Genomic DNA, 15648 nt, shown 5'->3' with positions numbered 1-15648 from the left:
AATTGGAAGTAATTTAGCTTTTTTTCTAGATGGCCCTGGTTGATCTCCTTTGTTCTGCTGCCACCTGCTGGCCGTTTGTGTAATAACTACCATTTCTGCAACCGTTCTTTGCAGTCGAGAGGCTGCATCAAAGCCTTCTGTATGCTCTAGCATAAAAAAACAAAACAAAAAAAACTTATAAATACGTCTTTGGGACACTTAGAACATTAAAAAAAACTTATTTACACGTATTTGGGAGCAAATGAGTTAACTAGCTAGAAGAGCAGTTCAGATTGATGGGCGCCATGTACTTCCCCACTTTTTGTGGGTTGTGAACCCAAGTCAAGGTCCCGTTTGCTTCCATGCAGCTGCCAGAACCTTCGCGTAGCCACTTGGAATGTAAACAGCTCGTGACTTTTTGTCTCAAGCATCTCACCCTCGGCCATCTCTGGCATTTTGGAAGCACCTGTCTCCGCGGCTTTAAAAGCAGCCCAGACCTCGTTTGCTCGCGAGTCGCTCGTGCTTAAGAGAGCCTTGAAGTAGACCAGATGCTTGCCAGTGGGCGAAGATTTTGTCAGTAACAAAGTATGTTCTCAGAGAGGAAGTGTCTCTGTTAAGACAAACGTCAGCTGTCAGGCAGCCGCTTTTAAGGCTCGTGAAGCGGCTTTTAATCTGAAATATGACGAGGCAAATTGAAGAGCGTCTCAATGCGGGATTGATTTGATTCTTCCAGTTACCTTTTTACGGTTTCAAATTGCCTTTTATTCTAATGAGGTGATCTTCAAACGGGAGAAGGAGCATCCTTGTGGTACACCCCTGATAAAAGGCAGAGCTGCCTACACCTTTTCTCTCTGCGCTTATGCTCCTATCCCAAGGTGCTCTCTTTGTGTTTGGGGTAGTGATCGACCGATACGTTTTTTGTTTTTTTTCAGGGCCGATACCGATTATTCGTCGTCAAGGAGGCCGATAACCGATATTTCAAGCCGATATCATTTGCAGTAAAAGAGAAAATAATTGTGTAAAAAAAATAAAATAAACCTTTTTAATTTTAAAACTTAGAAACAATAGACAGTTTTGTTTAATTAAAATTTTAACAGAAATTGTAGAAAATGTCGGGAACTTCCAGGGTCATCAGCATGTGTTAAGCTAAATTCAAAACTAAGCAAGCAAATAAATAAATAAATAAATAGTTTTCTACTGTAAATAAAGTTTTCCAAAATTTCAATATAATTTCTAAATTTATTTTTTAATTATTATTATTTTTTTTTATAAATTAAAAAGTGTTGGGACTTCCCAGTGTTTGCAGTGAATAAATAAATAAATAATTTTAAAAGTTTTCTACTGTAAATAAAGTTTTCCAAAATATCAACATAATTTCTAAAAAAAAAAAAAGTCATTATTTTTAATAAATTAAAAAGTGTTTGGACTTCCCAGTGTTTGCAGTGAATAAATAAATAAATAAATAAATAAATAAATAAAGGCGTTTTCTAAAGTTTTCAACTGTAAATAAAGTTTTCCAAAATTTCAAAATAATTTCAATTTTTTTTTTTTTATTATTTAATGACGTAACTTGATTCCAGCTTTATTGCCCTTCCAATTCGTAAAACGGCCGATGCCGATATTTGTCAACAAGTCAAATATCGGCACCGATAATCGGCCTGGCCGATAATCGGTCTATCCCTAGTTTGGGGTGAACTTTAGACAGGTTGCAGACCAGCCTTCTTCCCCTGTGACACGAACATAGACTCAGAACTCCAAGTAGCCACCCCACAAACAGGTTCTCATGTACCGCCTGCTTTTACATTCGCCCTTTTACACGTGTAATGGCCTCTGGCAGCATGTCCAATGTCACGTAACGGCAAAACAACGGAACTGTGCAACAATGGTGCCATTGTGCACTTTGACATGCCGAGAACACCACAGACAATCACTGAGGAGTCTTGGGTCAATTTACTTGAATACTTGGTGAAACCTCAAGGCTGATTCCGCATCATTTGGTGTCTTTTGTTGGGTCTATATTCACAAGCCAAACAATTTTTGTGTTACAGTGCAAGTCGTGAAATTCATTTCAAATCATATTTAAGCATAGTGGAAAAGCAATGTCGTGTCCGAGCCAAGTCATTGGCCAATCTCAATCATGCTGACTTATTAGCAGGCTCCAAGTCCTGCTCAGTAAAAGCCCGCGCAGTCAAAGGTTGTGCGGAAAAGTATTGTTGTGGAATTACTGTAGTGTGCTTGTAAATTGTGCGCAGGGCTCATTTTCAAAGGGTGTTCCGTGGCAACGCTTTGGCAAATGGAAGCCCAATGAATGGAGGTCTTGGAGGGGGAAAAGTTGGGCTCCCACAATCCACAGTAAACATGTACAACTTTTTTTGGCCGCCCAAATGCTCAGCGAGCGTTCCCAAGCTTTTATGGAAAGAGCAAATCCTGAGAAGTATGTTGTCCGGACTTGGAAGACCAGCCACAATTTTCGGGTTTTAGCAAGAACAAGAAGGTGCAACATCAACTTTCTGGACCTGGTTTTGCCACTTCCGATGATCGCTCCTGGTATACTGCGGAGTGGGCAAAGCCGGACTATTTCATTGATGGAAGTGAAGGGAACTAATGCTAACAGTCTGTCTGTTTCAACCAAGATTGTCAGGACCGTTTTGTCTGCATCCCACAAACTTTCATTTAGGACATCCTTGTAACCTCTTTCTGATATCGATCCTTCAAATCGCAACATTATCCAGTAGAATTACATGCAGAGGGTCTCTGTATGTTTAATGATTGACAAAGTAATGGAAAACGAGAGTTGCCTTTATAGGCGCTCATGTTCGCACCATCAAACACTGCGAATGCTCACTCGCAATCCTGATTGATTTCCACGAGCATCCAAACATGCGGCGTAGCATACAACTGAACCTCCAACACTTCGCCTTCCCTTTCATCTGCTTCCCGCAAGTGCCTAACGTTCTCACAGAACATGCCGACGCCGTAATATGGCGGCCGTAATGTGAAACTGTGCGCTGCCGCTCCGCCGCCGCAGCAGACCGGCAATCAGTGAGGCCATTTTTCCGGGAGAAACCCGGTTTCTTTCCTCTGTTCCATCCTTCCGTATCAGAACTGTCTTCGGTGTCCTTGATGTCGTCATCTCTGGCCTGGTTTCCGTTCGGAATGAAAGCTTTGAAGTTCCGCGAAGCGAAGGCGTGGTGAAAGGTGGCACGCATCGGTGCCGTTGAGGCAGTTTTGTTGGAACGACTCCGCCTCCTTTGAGTCATTAGAGTTGAGAAAAATGATGAAGACTCAAGGCACCAACAGGAAGTCGAGGCAGGACAACCGCATCGGTTTTGGAGTGACGGACTGATGTTGGTCAAAATGACGTGGCTGGCAATCTAGATTCTAATTCATTCCAGAAGTTGAGGTTGACGGGATTTTGAGATCATGGCTCTCAAGGGCTTCAACGGATTGTCCAAAATGTGGTAAAGGTGTGTCTAAGGGAGATCTAGCTCAGTCAATGCTAACAACGCTATTCTGAGAAAGCTTCAGATCAACCCAGTCTTTCATCAAAACATATTAAAACTTTTTTCCCAATAACGTATAAATACGTTTTTTTAATGTTCTAAGTGTCCCTAAGACGTATTTATACGGGTTTTTTTGTATTTGTTTTTTTTTTTTTTTTTTATGCAAGAGCATACAGAAGGCTTTGATGCAGCCTCTCAACTGCAAAGAACGGTTGCAGAAATGGTAGTTATTACACAAACGGCCAGCAGGTGGCAGCAGAGCAATGGAGATCAACCAGGGCCATGTAGAAAAAAAAAAAGCTCAATTACTTACTATTTTAAATAGATTTGTGAAAATTGCTGAAACTTAGCTCTCAATTGCTGCAAAACGGAAACAGATAGAAACATACTTTTTTTACTGATGAAAGAAGAGACTTTAATCTCTCTTTTGATAGGTACCATGCTTTTATAACAATTGAACACACTATTCTGTGGGCCTTGCAAAACCAGTCAAAATCCAGTAAAACAGCCGGGAGCGAACGGGATTGCGAAATGTGAAAATGGCGGCGAGTGAATGAGTTAAATGTTGTTTTTTTTCTTAGATCCAACCAAGGGTTGAAGCCAAACCCTTTATTGATTAATTGATTCAGCATAGCAATTACATTCTTGTGCAGAGCATCACTTATGGATGCCCGTTTTGCTGGCGAATGACGGGAACCTTTAGTGTCCTAATTTAGAGGTTCTACAAATGACGAATGACAGACTGGCAAATGTTACCGATGCGCCCACCTCTGGTCTCCATTTGTCCCTCGCTATTGTTTACAAGTCCAAGGTTGGCGTGCGGTCTCCCGGCTTGCATCACCGTTTGAATCTTGCGTGTCTTCTTTTGGTTGATGGGGGCAACAGGACAGGATTCGGAGCGGAATCTGCTCTAATCTCACTCCATTACGGGCGACGCAAGAGGAGATGATTGTCCAGCGTAATTCAAACCGTCTGTAGATTTGGGTCCGCCGCTTTGATATATTTGCTCTGGCTCTCATTTGCATGCCGCCAGTGGTCGCGTGTGGCCGCCAGCTGGACCGCTGTGCGGAATAAGGTGCCTTTTAAAGGTCCCCCAAAAATCTTGAAAGCTACTTCTTAGGCTGCTTAGAGACCAGATCTTATGGAGACTTTGGATTGACGTAGCTACCGTCCGAGGCTCGCTTGTTGAAATCTTCGCCATCTTTTTTTAATGTCCCTTTGGGATCAAACCCGTAATAAGAAAGAGGTGTGTCGACAGAGTCGTTCCGGCGTTTCTCCCCGTGACCCGTCAGCCAGCTGAAACTACAGGCTCCGGATTACCAATGATCCCCAGAGTATGAGCCCCCTTTGGCCCCTTTTGACCTGGTCAGTTTGAGTGACATATCAGGAGGAAACACGATGAATGCTGCAGAAACACACTTCGTCTTTTGTCTTCTCTGCGTAGCCACAAAAATCTCCCTTTTGGTTATTTGACACGTGCAGTTGTATTAATTACAGTAAAAGAGCCATTTGTCATGTATGATTCCCATTTTTTTATTTCCCCCCTCCAACTTTCCTGCAGCCAACATGTTTTTATGTCCAGTCCTGACTGCAGTGAAAATAAATGTGCATGAAGCTTCTTGTTCACAGTTATGACTCAACGCTGGAGCTTTTGTGAGAAATCTTTTTTTTTTAAAGGAAACATGGATAGAAGTTGGGAAAACAGCAGCCTTTTTCATTTGCTGGAACGTTTGCCTTCCTCGGTCACGCTATTTCGGGGGCCTTTGGATTGCACTTCTGCAGCCTTTTTGGTGTCTCTTTAAGAGTCCTTTTGATCACGAGCCCGTCTTTGACAGTCCCGAGCGCAAAGACGATCTTATAATGTGGTCCCGAGTGTCTATATACACGCTTCATTTGGTTTAGTTGACTGGGCTGGAGGAAGAGTTCATTTCCCCAGGAGTGGGTTAAAGGTTGTTCCGGGTTGGGAAAATAAACTGTAAGTTGTGCTAGTCTACTTTTGACTGCTCAATGAGGAATCGTTTCCACTCTGGACCTGTGAAAGGGCACCGTTGTGATTTGACACTTTGGGTGTTTTGGAGGAGTCGAACGTGAGAATGCAGACGGACATGCAAATAGTTTCCTCGTTCAACAGGCTTCCATGTTTTTAGTTTTCAAAACGTCCATCCCTTTGTCGGACTCTCTCTCTCTTTCTGTCAACAAGATGGAGCATCAATGACACAAGAGTCTGCGCCCGTCACGCTCGTGTGCACAAACTAATCCCACATGGGTCAAGTAAACACCGCGTCGGACCACCAGCTCTTGCTACAAAATGGCTCGATGGAGCCCTGCGGTGCTGCTGTGGAAATAGAAGTCGAACGTTCGATTTATGAGCCTTTAAATTATTCACGTGGGTAAAAAGTCATAAAAATCGGAGTTAAAAATCTCCGTGCAAAAACCGGGTAAGAAGATGTAGAGTCAAACCGTGTTCAAGCTGGATCTGATCCGCATTGCGCATTTGGTAGCCATATAAAGACAAGTATTGAAATTTAAATTGCCGTATTTTCCGCACTATAAGGCGCACCTAAAAGCCTTCAATTTTTCAAAAGCTGACCATGCGCCTTGTAATCCAGCGCGCCTTATATGCGGATCAATATTGAGCCGCAACAGGTCTCGCTGTCAAGACGCTATCGGTGACCCCCGCACGATCGGTGACGCGAATGCACAGAAGATCCCGCCATCTTGGATCGCTTGCTAATACTAAGAATAAAACAGCTGTTTATTCATTTTGGGAGTGAATGGAGTAGTCAGAAAGCTGGTTTGTAATCTATTAATACAGTTTGACCTATCTGACTGTTTTGTTGACATTCCCTTTAGCGCAGCACCATCTAATGGATGCATAACGTAACCCCAGCCTCTACTGTTGCGCCTTATGTATGGAAAAAGTTTTAAAATATGTCATTCATTGAAGGTGCACCTTATAGTGCGGAAAATACGGTAGATTTGTTTTTTTTGTTTGTTTGGTCTACATTTTTAATTGTGTCTGAACATTGGAGCTTGATGCTATTTGGAAGCAGGATGACTGAAGGCCTACAAAAAAACTGAGCAGTCCAGGGGCCCCTGCGGTCCCTGTTTTACGACTCCTGGGTCTCTTAAACTTGCCGCCGCAGACGCGCACGAGCACAAGCGGGCACGCATCTTCGCCGTGGTGGAGGTCGGCCAGCAGTCACGACGCCCGCCGGCCGCAGGTGTTGGCTTCCGCATGATTTCACCGCGACATCCAATAGCCACGCAAGTCTTAAACACATACAAAGTATTTGATTTGAACTCCGCTCGGTGACATTTCTGCGCCGTCCGTCCCGATCGCTCTCAGGCGAACTCTCCACCATTGCGACCTTTTTTTAGCAGCATAAACCAGTGCATGCAAGTCTACATGATAACATGCTCATGTGTCCTCACTCGGGATGTAACGATATCCAAACATCACGATACGATATTGTCACGATATGAAGGTCACGTTACGGTAATTATCACGATATTGTGGGGGCGTATTTAAAAAAGATCACAATTGTAAAAAAGAGAGCTCATACTAAAAACAACAACATTGTGCTTTTTGTACATGACAGCAATGCATATAAACAACCTTACAATCTCTAATAACAATATTGAGGCACTTACTTGGTAATGCAAGCACGCATTGATCGCTTCACAAGCAAATTAGGTTCCCCTTCATCTGACAATTAGCATTAATTTTAAACATAGAAGGCCAAAACATCCCTCATGAATATTAAATTGTTCTAATAAACTAGCCACTAGAGGGTGCTAGAACTGCACAAATGGAAATCAACCTGACTTTTTTTTTTTTTTTTTTTTTTTTTTTTTTTTTTAAATTAACAAATGTGTTCCTTTTTAAATATTGTGAACATGTCAAATCCGTTTGGAAGTTCCATTGCTAATATAATTTAATTTGCATGAGCCAACACTGTTTCTGAAATCTGACTGGACAAAAAAAAAAAAAAAACTTTCACTGTAGCTCAACAAAAAGCAAAAAGCATTTCTATGATGGTCAGGTGTCCCAAAACTTTACTTTCTTTTCTTGGCTCCAGACTACCCTTCTCTGTCATAATAACATTCGTTCATCTGGTGCGTTTGTAACCACTCTGCACGCGTGTGTCCAAGATAGAACAATCAAAAGGGAAATTTTCATTGAGAAGTCGTGCCAAGCCAAACTTATTATGCCTCTTTTATTTTTAATACGCGCTGAATAGTTACTGCTGTGATTCTCCAAGAGTAACATTGAGATGGCACGCGCGTGTTATTCATTCTGAAGCCTTTGCTATGATAGGGCTGACTGGGACGGCTGTCCGAAGAGATACAACGCGGCCAATCAATGGGCTCATTAGCGCCCTCTTGCCTCCACCTGGCTGCTTCCATTTTCCTGCCTGGCACGACTCTCAAGTATGTCAGCACTCTTTCTCGCCAGAGGAAAGCACACTAATCTCGAAAGGTGATGAAAAGACGCTCTCGGGAGGCTTCCGTCTCGCGGGGCCTCTCCGGCCTTGACGCCGAATCCTGGAGGAAGAGCGCTCATAATGCCGCACAGCTATCTACGTAGTCTTCCTGTGTATTTTCTAAAAGAAATGTAGCATATGTATTCCGGTGAAATCTTGTTAGAAGATTAAACAAAATCGGTATTATTTGAGGAAACAGCTATAATGCTCATATTATTTTTTTTTTTTATCCCTAAAGCGAAATCTAATGGAAGTCCGGAAAATTGGAGATTGAAATGAACAGCGTTGCCACAGTTACCTTGAAAAAGTAACTTAGTTACTTTACTGATTACTTGGTTTTAAAAGTAACTAAATTGCGTTACTGATTACTTGATTTTAAAAGGACCGTATTTTCCGCACTATAAGGTGCACCGCCTTATAAGGCGCACCTTCAATGAATGGCATATCTAAAAAAAAAAAAAAATTCACATATAAGGCGCACCGCATTATAAGCCGCACCTTCAATGAATGGCATATTTCTAAAAAAAAAAATTCACATATAAGGCGCACGGCAGTATAAGCCGCACCTTCAACGAATGACATATTTCTAAAAAAAAAATTCATACATAAGGCGCACCGCATTATAAGGCGAACCTTCAATGAATGACATATTTCTAAAAAAAAAAAAAAAGAAATTCATATACAAGGCGCACCGCATTATAAGGCGCACCTTCAACGAATGACATACCTAAAAAAAATTAAAAAAAAATCATATATATAAGGCGCACCGCATTATAAGGCGCACCTTCAATGCATGGCATATTTTTTTAAAAAATTCATATATAAGGCGCTACAGTAGAGGCTGGGGTTACGTTATGCATCCATTAGATGGTGCTGCGCTAAAGGGAATGTCAACCAAACAGTCAGATAGGTCAGTCAAACTTTATTAATAGATTACAAACCAGCTTTCTGACAACTCCATTCACTCCCAAAATGAATTAAACAGCTGTTTTATTATTATTAGCTAGCGATCCAAGATGGCGCGATCTTCTGCGCATGCGCGTCACCGATCGTGCAGAGGTCACCGATGGTGTCTTGACGGCGAGACCTGTTGCGGCTCAATATTGATCCATATATAAGGCGCACCGGATTATAAGGCGCATGGTCAGCTTTTGAAAAAAATTGAAGGCTTTTAGGTGCGCTTTATAGTGTGGAAAATACGGTACTTTGAAAAGCAAAAGACCTTTGAATTGTTTTGTTGTGATGTGCGCGTGCCATTGCTGGGAAATCACACTACTAGCTTTGCGTGTTTAAGTTAATACAAGACAGCATAATTGCATTTCACGCAAGAAGTGCTTGAAGTTAAAATCTTCATGCCAACATCTGTTTTGCAAAGGCTTTGCACTTCAGAGGGTCATAAGTTCAAGGGGACTTCTATTTCTGTCAACGGCACGATTAACTGGTGACCTCGAATCCGGTCCAGAGTCGATTGGAGATGAATTCCAGAGCTTCATCTCGTCGTTCTGTTGTCAGCTGATCGCGTTGGGCTGGTTAATGCTGGAATTGTTTGGTGGACAATTTTCATTTTCAGGTTCCTCAAATCTAAAATACCGCTTGTACCCACAATTACCACGAAGATGATTCTGTAAGATTTGTCAATTAGCTTGGAATTGGTTGCCAGGCAACATCCTCAGCAGACACTGCTTTTCAACTTGCAGTTTATTCCTTCCTGTTTTTCTACGCCAGGATTTATTCATTGTCATGCGCCTCGATTATGAGCCTGGATCAAAAAACGGTCTTCCCCCTTTTTGCCAGACCTTTCCCGCAAAAATCCACCCAAAAACCAGACTGTGCAGCTTGGGTTCTGTTTGACCTGGATGCTCGCGGGTTGCCAGGTTGAATCAAGCCATCCGAGCGTGTTGCGGGGATTTAATGGGAGACGTTAAAGTCTGTCTCGACTTAATCCTCGCGAAATTCTTGAATGGGCCGCGCGGGCGCCTTTTCGCCAGCTATGCGAGAAATGAGCGCGTCACTCAAGAAGGCTCTCGAGCTGCGGAGACGTCGTAAAAAAAAAAAAAAAAAAAAAAGTCCGCCGACGCGAAACAAAGACTTGATTGTAAATCGTCTTTCGAGATATGCTGACAAACCTCCCATTCTTTGCTTACAGTCGAAGGACCAAATTGCAGGATCAAGACCAAACAAAACTATTTCTCTTGGGAGTTCCTTTGCGGTGTCAAATTCAGGAAATGTGCATCATGCATATGCACCGAGGTCAATTGGGATTTATAGTATAGGAGGATGAAAAATGAGTCAAGAAGGGGTGAAAATGGCGGTGCAAAGTGCTGACATAGCAAAACTATAATTAAATCTCTACCCTGCCCCTTACGCAAGAATATTTGATTCAAGGAGTTTGTCAATAATGCCACCAACAAGCACCAAAACCCGATTGCAAGGCAAAACAAAGACTCTCGTCAAACCTGATTGATGCTTTTGAGGTTTTGCTCCGGGACCCCGGCTTTGCTATTTTTGGCTACGCTCGAGCGTTAATGCCGAAGAAATGTTGGAAGGCTTTTTGGGGAGGGAGGCTCGCAGCGGCCTGCACGGAGCCCTCAAACTCTCCCCGTGTTTGTCCAGGGAGGCCGGCTGGGCCCGTCGTGCCTCCAGTGCGGTTTGTTTGCGAGCAGCGGCATTGTTGCTTGTTACCACTAAAACGATATGTTAGCGATTATTGTGGCCTCGAGTTAATCACACATCCACGTACTTTAGCCACAAAACGTAGGGACGAGCAACTTTTGGATTTTGGTGCAATTCTGCATTTGTTATTTTTATTTTTATTTTATTTTATTTTATTTTCAAGCTGCAACTAAATGATGATAGGCTATGCTTGTTTTGGTTTGTCACTAAAACACTTTACCTCAATTTCCAGGTCCTTTTTTTTTTTTTTTTTTTTTAACATAAGGACAAAATGCGTGCATGTGTGCATACATTCTCTTTATGCCATTTTTTATTATACGTTTTTCAATGCATGTATAAAAGATCCACTATCCTAACCCAACAACAAAAGGTTTGACGTTAACAACAAAATAAACAGTTATTTATTTTTTTCCCCCAGCATAAAAGTTCAAATTTAAGGACGTCACAAAACTGCTGAACAAGAAACCAACATTAAGTGCAAGAAATCATTTTGTACATGTTTCCACAAATATCAACTCACTCGAAATTTTAATATTATTGAGGTGCTATGTTTGTCTTGCGTATCATACCAAATTCACAAAAAAATTATTACCAGTCTTATTTTGTAGTATAGGGCCGTATAAGACACAGTGCAACAAAGACATATCTGCCATCTAGTGGTGATTGGTAGTATTGCAACTAAAAACTGCAGTCACCCCCTGCATTTTTGACCAGCGGATTCACATTGTTGTAGATTTGTATTTTATTTATTTTATTTATTTATTTATTTTTATTATGGGGAAAGAGAATATTGAATCTTTATCTGCGTTTTGTTAAATAATTTTTTGGGGGGGTATATGTTGGAATTATTTTTTTTTCCTTCAACCACCACCCCCCTTTTTTTCAATTAATAAATAATTAAGGGGCCACTTGGTGTGTGATTTGCCAATTGCTCATCCCTGACTTAAGTCATGAAAGTATAGCAACTTAAAATGCTCATTTATCAAACATAAATGTACAACTTTACCGTTGTAAAATCATTCCTTTTAATTCCATTTTCCTTAACTCATTCACTCGCCGCCATTTTCACAGAAGCAATCCCGTTCGCTCCCGGCTGTTTTACTACATTTTGCAGCAATTAGCATTAGAAGAGAGCTAAGTTTCATCAATTTTCACAAATCTATTTAATTAAAATTGTAAGTAATTGAGCTTTTTTTCTACATGGCCCTGGTTGATCTCCTTTGCTCTGCTGCCACCTGCTGGCCGTTAGTGTAATAACTACCATTTTTCCAACCGTTCTTTGCAGTTGAGAAGCTGCATCAAAGCCCTCTGTATGCTTTAAGCAAAAACAACAAAAACGTATAAATACGTCTTTGGGACACTTAAAACATTTAAAAAAAACGTATTTACACGTTATTGGGAGCAAATGAGTTAATATTAATCGGAATGACTAAATTCAAATATATGCAGAAGGTTCTGACCCGTTTGGTGAAATGTCGTGCTTTTCATGAAATCCACGTGTTTTTCCTCCTGAGGGAGCTGTTCCACCACTGCCTTAATTTGGAATGTGGCGACATCAGGATGCCTGTATGCTTTTGGCTTTTGATTGTCACAATATCAGGAAAGCTGTTTTCACTGGTAACGATCGGGTTATTCTTTCATTCGGCTTTGGTACGGAGAAATCTTGCCGAGGTTTTGCTTGGCCCGCGCCGAAGAGGACCCACGCTGGTACACTTTGCGGCGATCTCATCTTTCAGGTTGTAATCAGAGTCTTGAAATAGTGTGAATAGGCGATGGTATCTGAAAAGCAGTATAGCTTATTTTGTCTGGCCTGTCATCGTCCCGCGCGGCCAAGTTTTTCTCACGGGTGCGTCGCATCGTCGTCCTCTGAGTGCGTTCCAAAGTCATTACAAAGTCGATGACAAAGACGGGACTGCCAAGAACAGGAAACCATTCCTGTTGTTTTTAAAAAAAGACATTGATGAGAGCAGACCGAGCGTGCGTCCACCTGTGGTTACGCGCTTTAAAAAAAAAAAAAAAAAAAAACGCGCACGCACCCTCGGTTGGCGGCGTCTGACATTCTCCTGAAGCGGTGTCCAAAAAAGCAGAGCTGGAGACTGACGCGCTGCCAAACGGCGGGATGGAATTGAGGAGTGATGGCGGTTGAAGGAGAAGCAACATAAGCTTGCGTTTTGCACCCCAGTACGACGGCTGGAGGGACATAAATCACGCCGCCTTGTGTTGTCAACGTGATGAAATGCTGAAGAGGAGCGAGCGAAACCGAGGTCGAGTCGGGTCACGAACGTCAGCCCGAATTCTCTTCCTGTAAAACTCCAATCGCAACTTGAATACAAACGGTGTTTATATTAGGAAAAGATGGAAAGTAAGTTTATTTCCCCGTAGATAGCCACACACAAAATCCATAATTTTGCCATAGGAAAATAACGACAATAACGGAAAGCATATTTCCATACCTGCCATCAGTACTCAAGAGCGGACGGGCTCATATTTGCTTCTTGTTGCCTGGGAGTGAATTCGACCTCATACAAACACAAACCCAGGCGGGTCCGCAGCACATGAAAGTCACCAAAGCGTGTAATTGTCTTATTTCTCCAGCAGGCTGCTCGTGTTGACGGGGAAATGGCAAATGGGGGGGAACAAAACACAATGTATGGATAAACAAAGTCTCTGTAGTGAAGGGAATTTCCACGTTGCCTTTGTGGCTTTATTGAAAGCGGTGGTTCTTATCCTGAGCTGGATCCAACGCCAATGCTTTGGTGAGTGAGTCTCGCGGGTTCAACAGAGGTCAAGACACGCTACCTCACTCATGTGATTCATGATAGAGTAACCCTGCTTGGCCGTCATTGGCTGCCGGTGATCACGCTGTATTACTGCAGGGAATTTGGTGCACTCGGTAGTCGACTTGTGGCTGTTGTTGTCATGATTTGGTGCGTGGATGTGGTGGATGGTGGGGAGATGGCGGAGAAACATGGCAGAAAGAGGACTGACAGGAATGAGAATAACTTTATTGACTGGACGGGACATGGACGGACAGGGCATGATATGAGAGAGCAAAACTCGACTTGGCATGGGGTGAGAGAGGAAGACTTGACTTGGCATGACGTGAAAGAGGAACACTTGTCTTGGCCTGGCATGAGAGAGGAACACTTGACTTGGCATGGTGTGAGAGGACCACTTGACTTGGCTTTGTGTGAGAGGAACACTTTACTTGGCATGATGTGAGAAGAACACTTGACTTGGCATGACGTAAGAGGAACACTTGACTTGGCATGATGTGAAAGAGGAACACTTGACTTGGCATGGTGTGAGAGAGGAACACTTGACTTGGCATGATGTGAGAGAGGAACACTTGACTCTGCAAGACGTGAGAGGAACACTTGACTTGGCATGGTGTGAGAAGAACGCTTGACTTGGCATGACGTAAGAGGAACACTTGACTTGGCATGATGTGAAAGAGGAACACTTGACTTGGCATGATGTGAGAGAGGAACACTTGACTCTGCAAGATGTGATAGGAACACTTGACTCGGCAAGACGTGAGAGGACCACTTGACTTGGCATGATGTGAGAGGAACACTTGACTTGGCATGACGAGAAGAGTAGACGGGGAGATTTGAGTAATCGTGGACGAGAGAATATTTGAGAGAACACTTGGCGTGGACGAGAGAACACTAGACCAGACATAGAGAAACTTGACCAGACGTAGCAAAACTTGACCAGATGTACACACCTGGGAAACGCAGCAGACAGAAGGCACTAATTAGGTCAACACACACTGGGAGGGGCATTGACACACAGGTGGGCCTACTCAGACATAACGAGACAGGGGAAACGCACAAGAACACCAGACAAACACAGCACGCTCGCCAAAATAAAACAAAACCCAAACAAAACTGAAACATGACAGTTATGATGGTACATCGTGTGATTTCTTTATTATAATCCTTTCATACTATTTTGATCAATAAAAAAGTTTCAAGTGCAATTCTTGGATTAAACCAAAAAAAAATTCCTTTGTTGCAGGACCTCCGGGGAAGCGAGGAAGGCGAGGCCGCAATGGAGAACCTGGTATGTGTGTGTGTGTCTGTGTGTGTGTATGCGTAGTCACGGCTGGCCCGATCCACGATCGTTTAAGGAACGATTTGGGAGGACATCGGCAAATCCATGCTGTATTTTACAATCATGTAAAAGTTCCGTGTATATCTTTGGAGGCCAAAAACGTTTGTAGATGTGTAATTAGTGGTTTCAACTGTTGCCGGTTGGGTCGCCATAGGAACGCTAGATTTTCGCTCGGTTCGTCTTGAGAAGGGATGAGAAAGTTGAAAAGAGTCTGTCAGCATTTAAGAAAAAAAAAAAAAAAAAAAAAAGAGGCCTGCTCCCGAGCTGACTCATCAAACTTCATGGAGGCTGAGCTGCACTGTATTTGTTTACTGTGTGGTCACATGGCAGCACTGCATATTAACTCATTCACTCGCCGCCATTTTCACAGAACCAATCCCGTTCGCTGTTTTATTAGATTTAGCAAGGCCCACAGAATATTGTGTTCTATTGCTATAAAAGCATGGAACCTATCAAAAGAAAGATTAAAGTCTCTTCTTTCATCAGGAAAAAAAAAGTATGTTTTTATCTGTTTCCGTTTTGCAGCAATTAGCATTAGAAGAGAGCTAAGTTTCATCAGTTTTCACAAATCTATTTAAAATTGTAATTAAGCTTTTTTTCAACATGGCCCTGGTTGATCTCCTTTGCTCTGCTGCCACCTGCTGGCCGTTTGTGTAATAACTACCATTTCTGCAACCGTTCTTTGCAGTTGAGAGGCTGCATCAAAGCCTTCTGTATGCTCTAGCATAAAAAACAAAACAAAACGTATAAATATGTCTTTGGGACACTTGGAACATTAAAAAAACGTATTTATATGTTATTGGGAGCAAATGAGTTAAAATAAGGAATATGCACGAGCAGTTATTATTCCAACAGGATTTTTTATTTTTTATTTTTTGCTATGTGGA

General features: G+C 42.3%; 1 protein-coding gene across 1 annotated transcript in view; it reads left to right on the top strand.

Moving 5' to 3' along the window:
- The window catches only part of col25a1 (collagen type XXV alpha 1 chain), a 93554-nt gene that overhangs the window by 22739 nt on the left and 55167 nt on the right, over nt 1–15648 (top strand). The window contains exon 3 of the mRNA XM_077498932.1: nt 14666–14710. Coding sequence (XP_077355058.1) covers nt 14666–14710 — 45 coding nt within the window. The remainder of the gene's footprint in view (nt 1–14665; nt 14711–15648) is intronic.

The sequence above is a fragment of the Festucalex cinctus genome, chromosome 16 (genome assembly GCF_051991245.1).
Source record: "Festucalex cinctus isolate MCC-2025b chromosome 16, RoL_Fcin_1.0, whole genome shotgun sequence".
Lineage (NCBI taxonomy): Eukaryota > Metazoa > Chordata > Actinopteri > Syngnathiformes > Syngnathidae > Festucalex > Festucalex cinctus.
The sequence above is the reverse complement of the archived record's forward strand: the minus strand, read 5'-3'. Positions and strand labels throughout refer to the sequence as shown.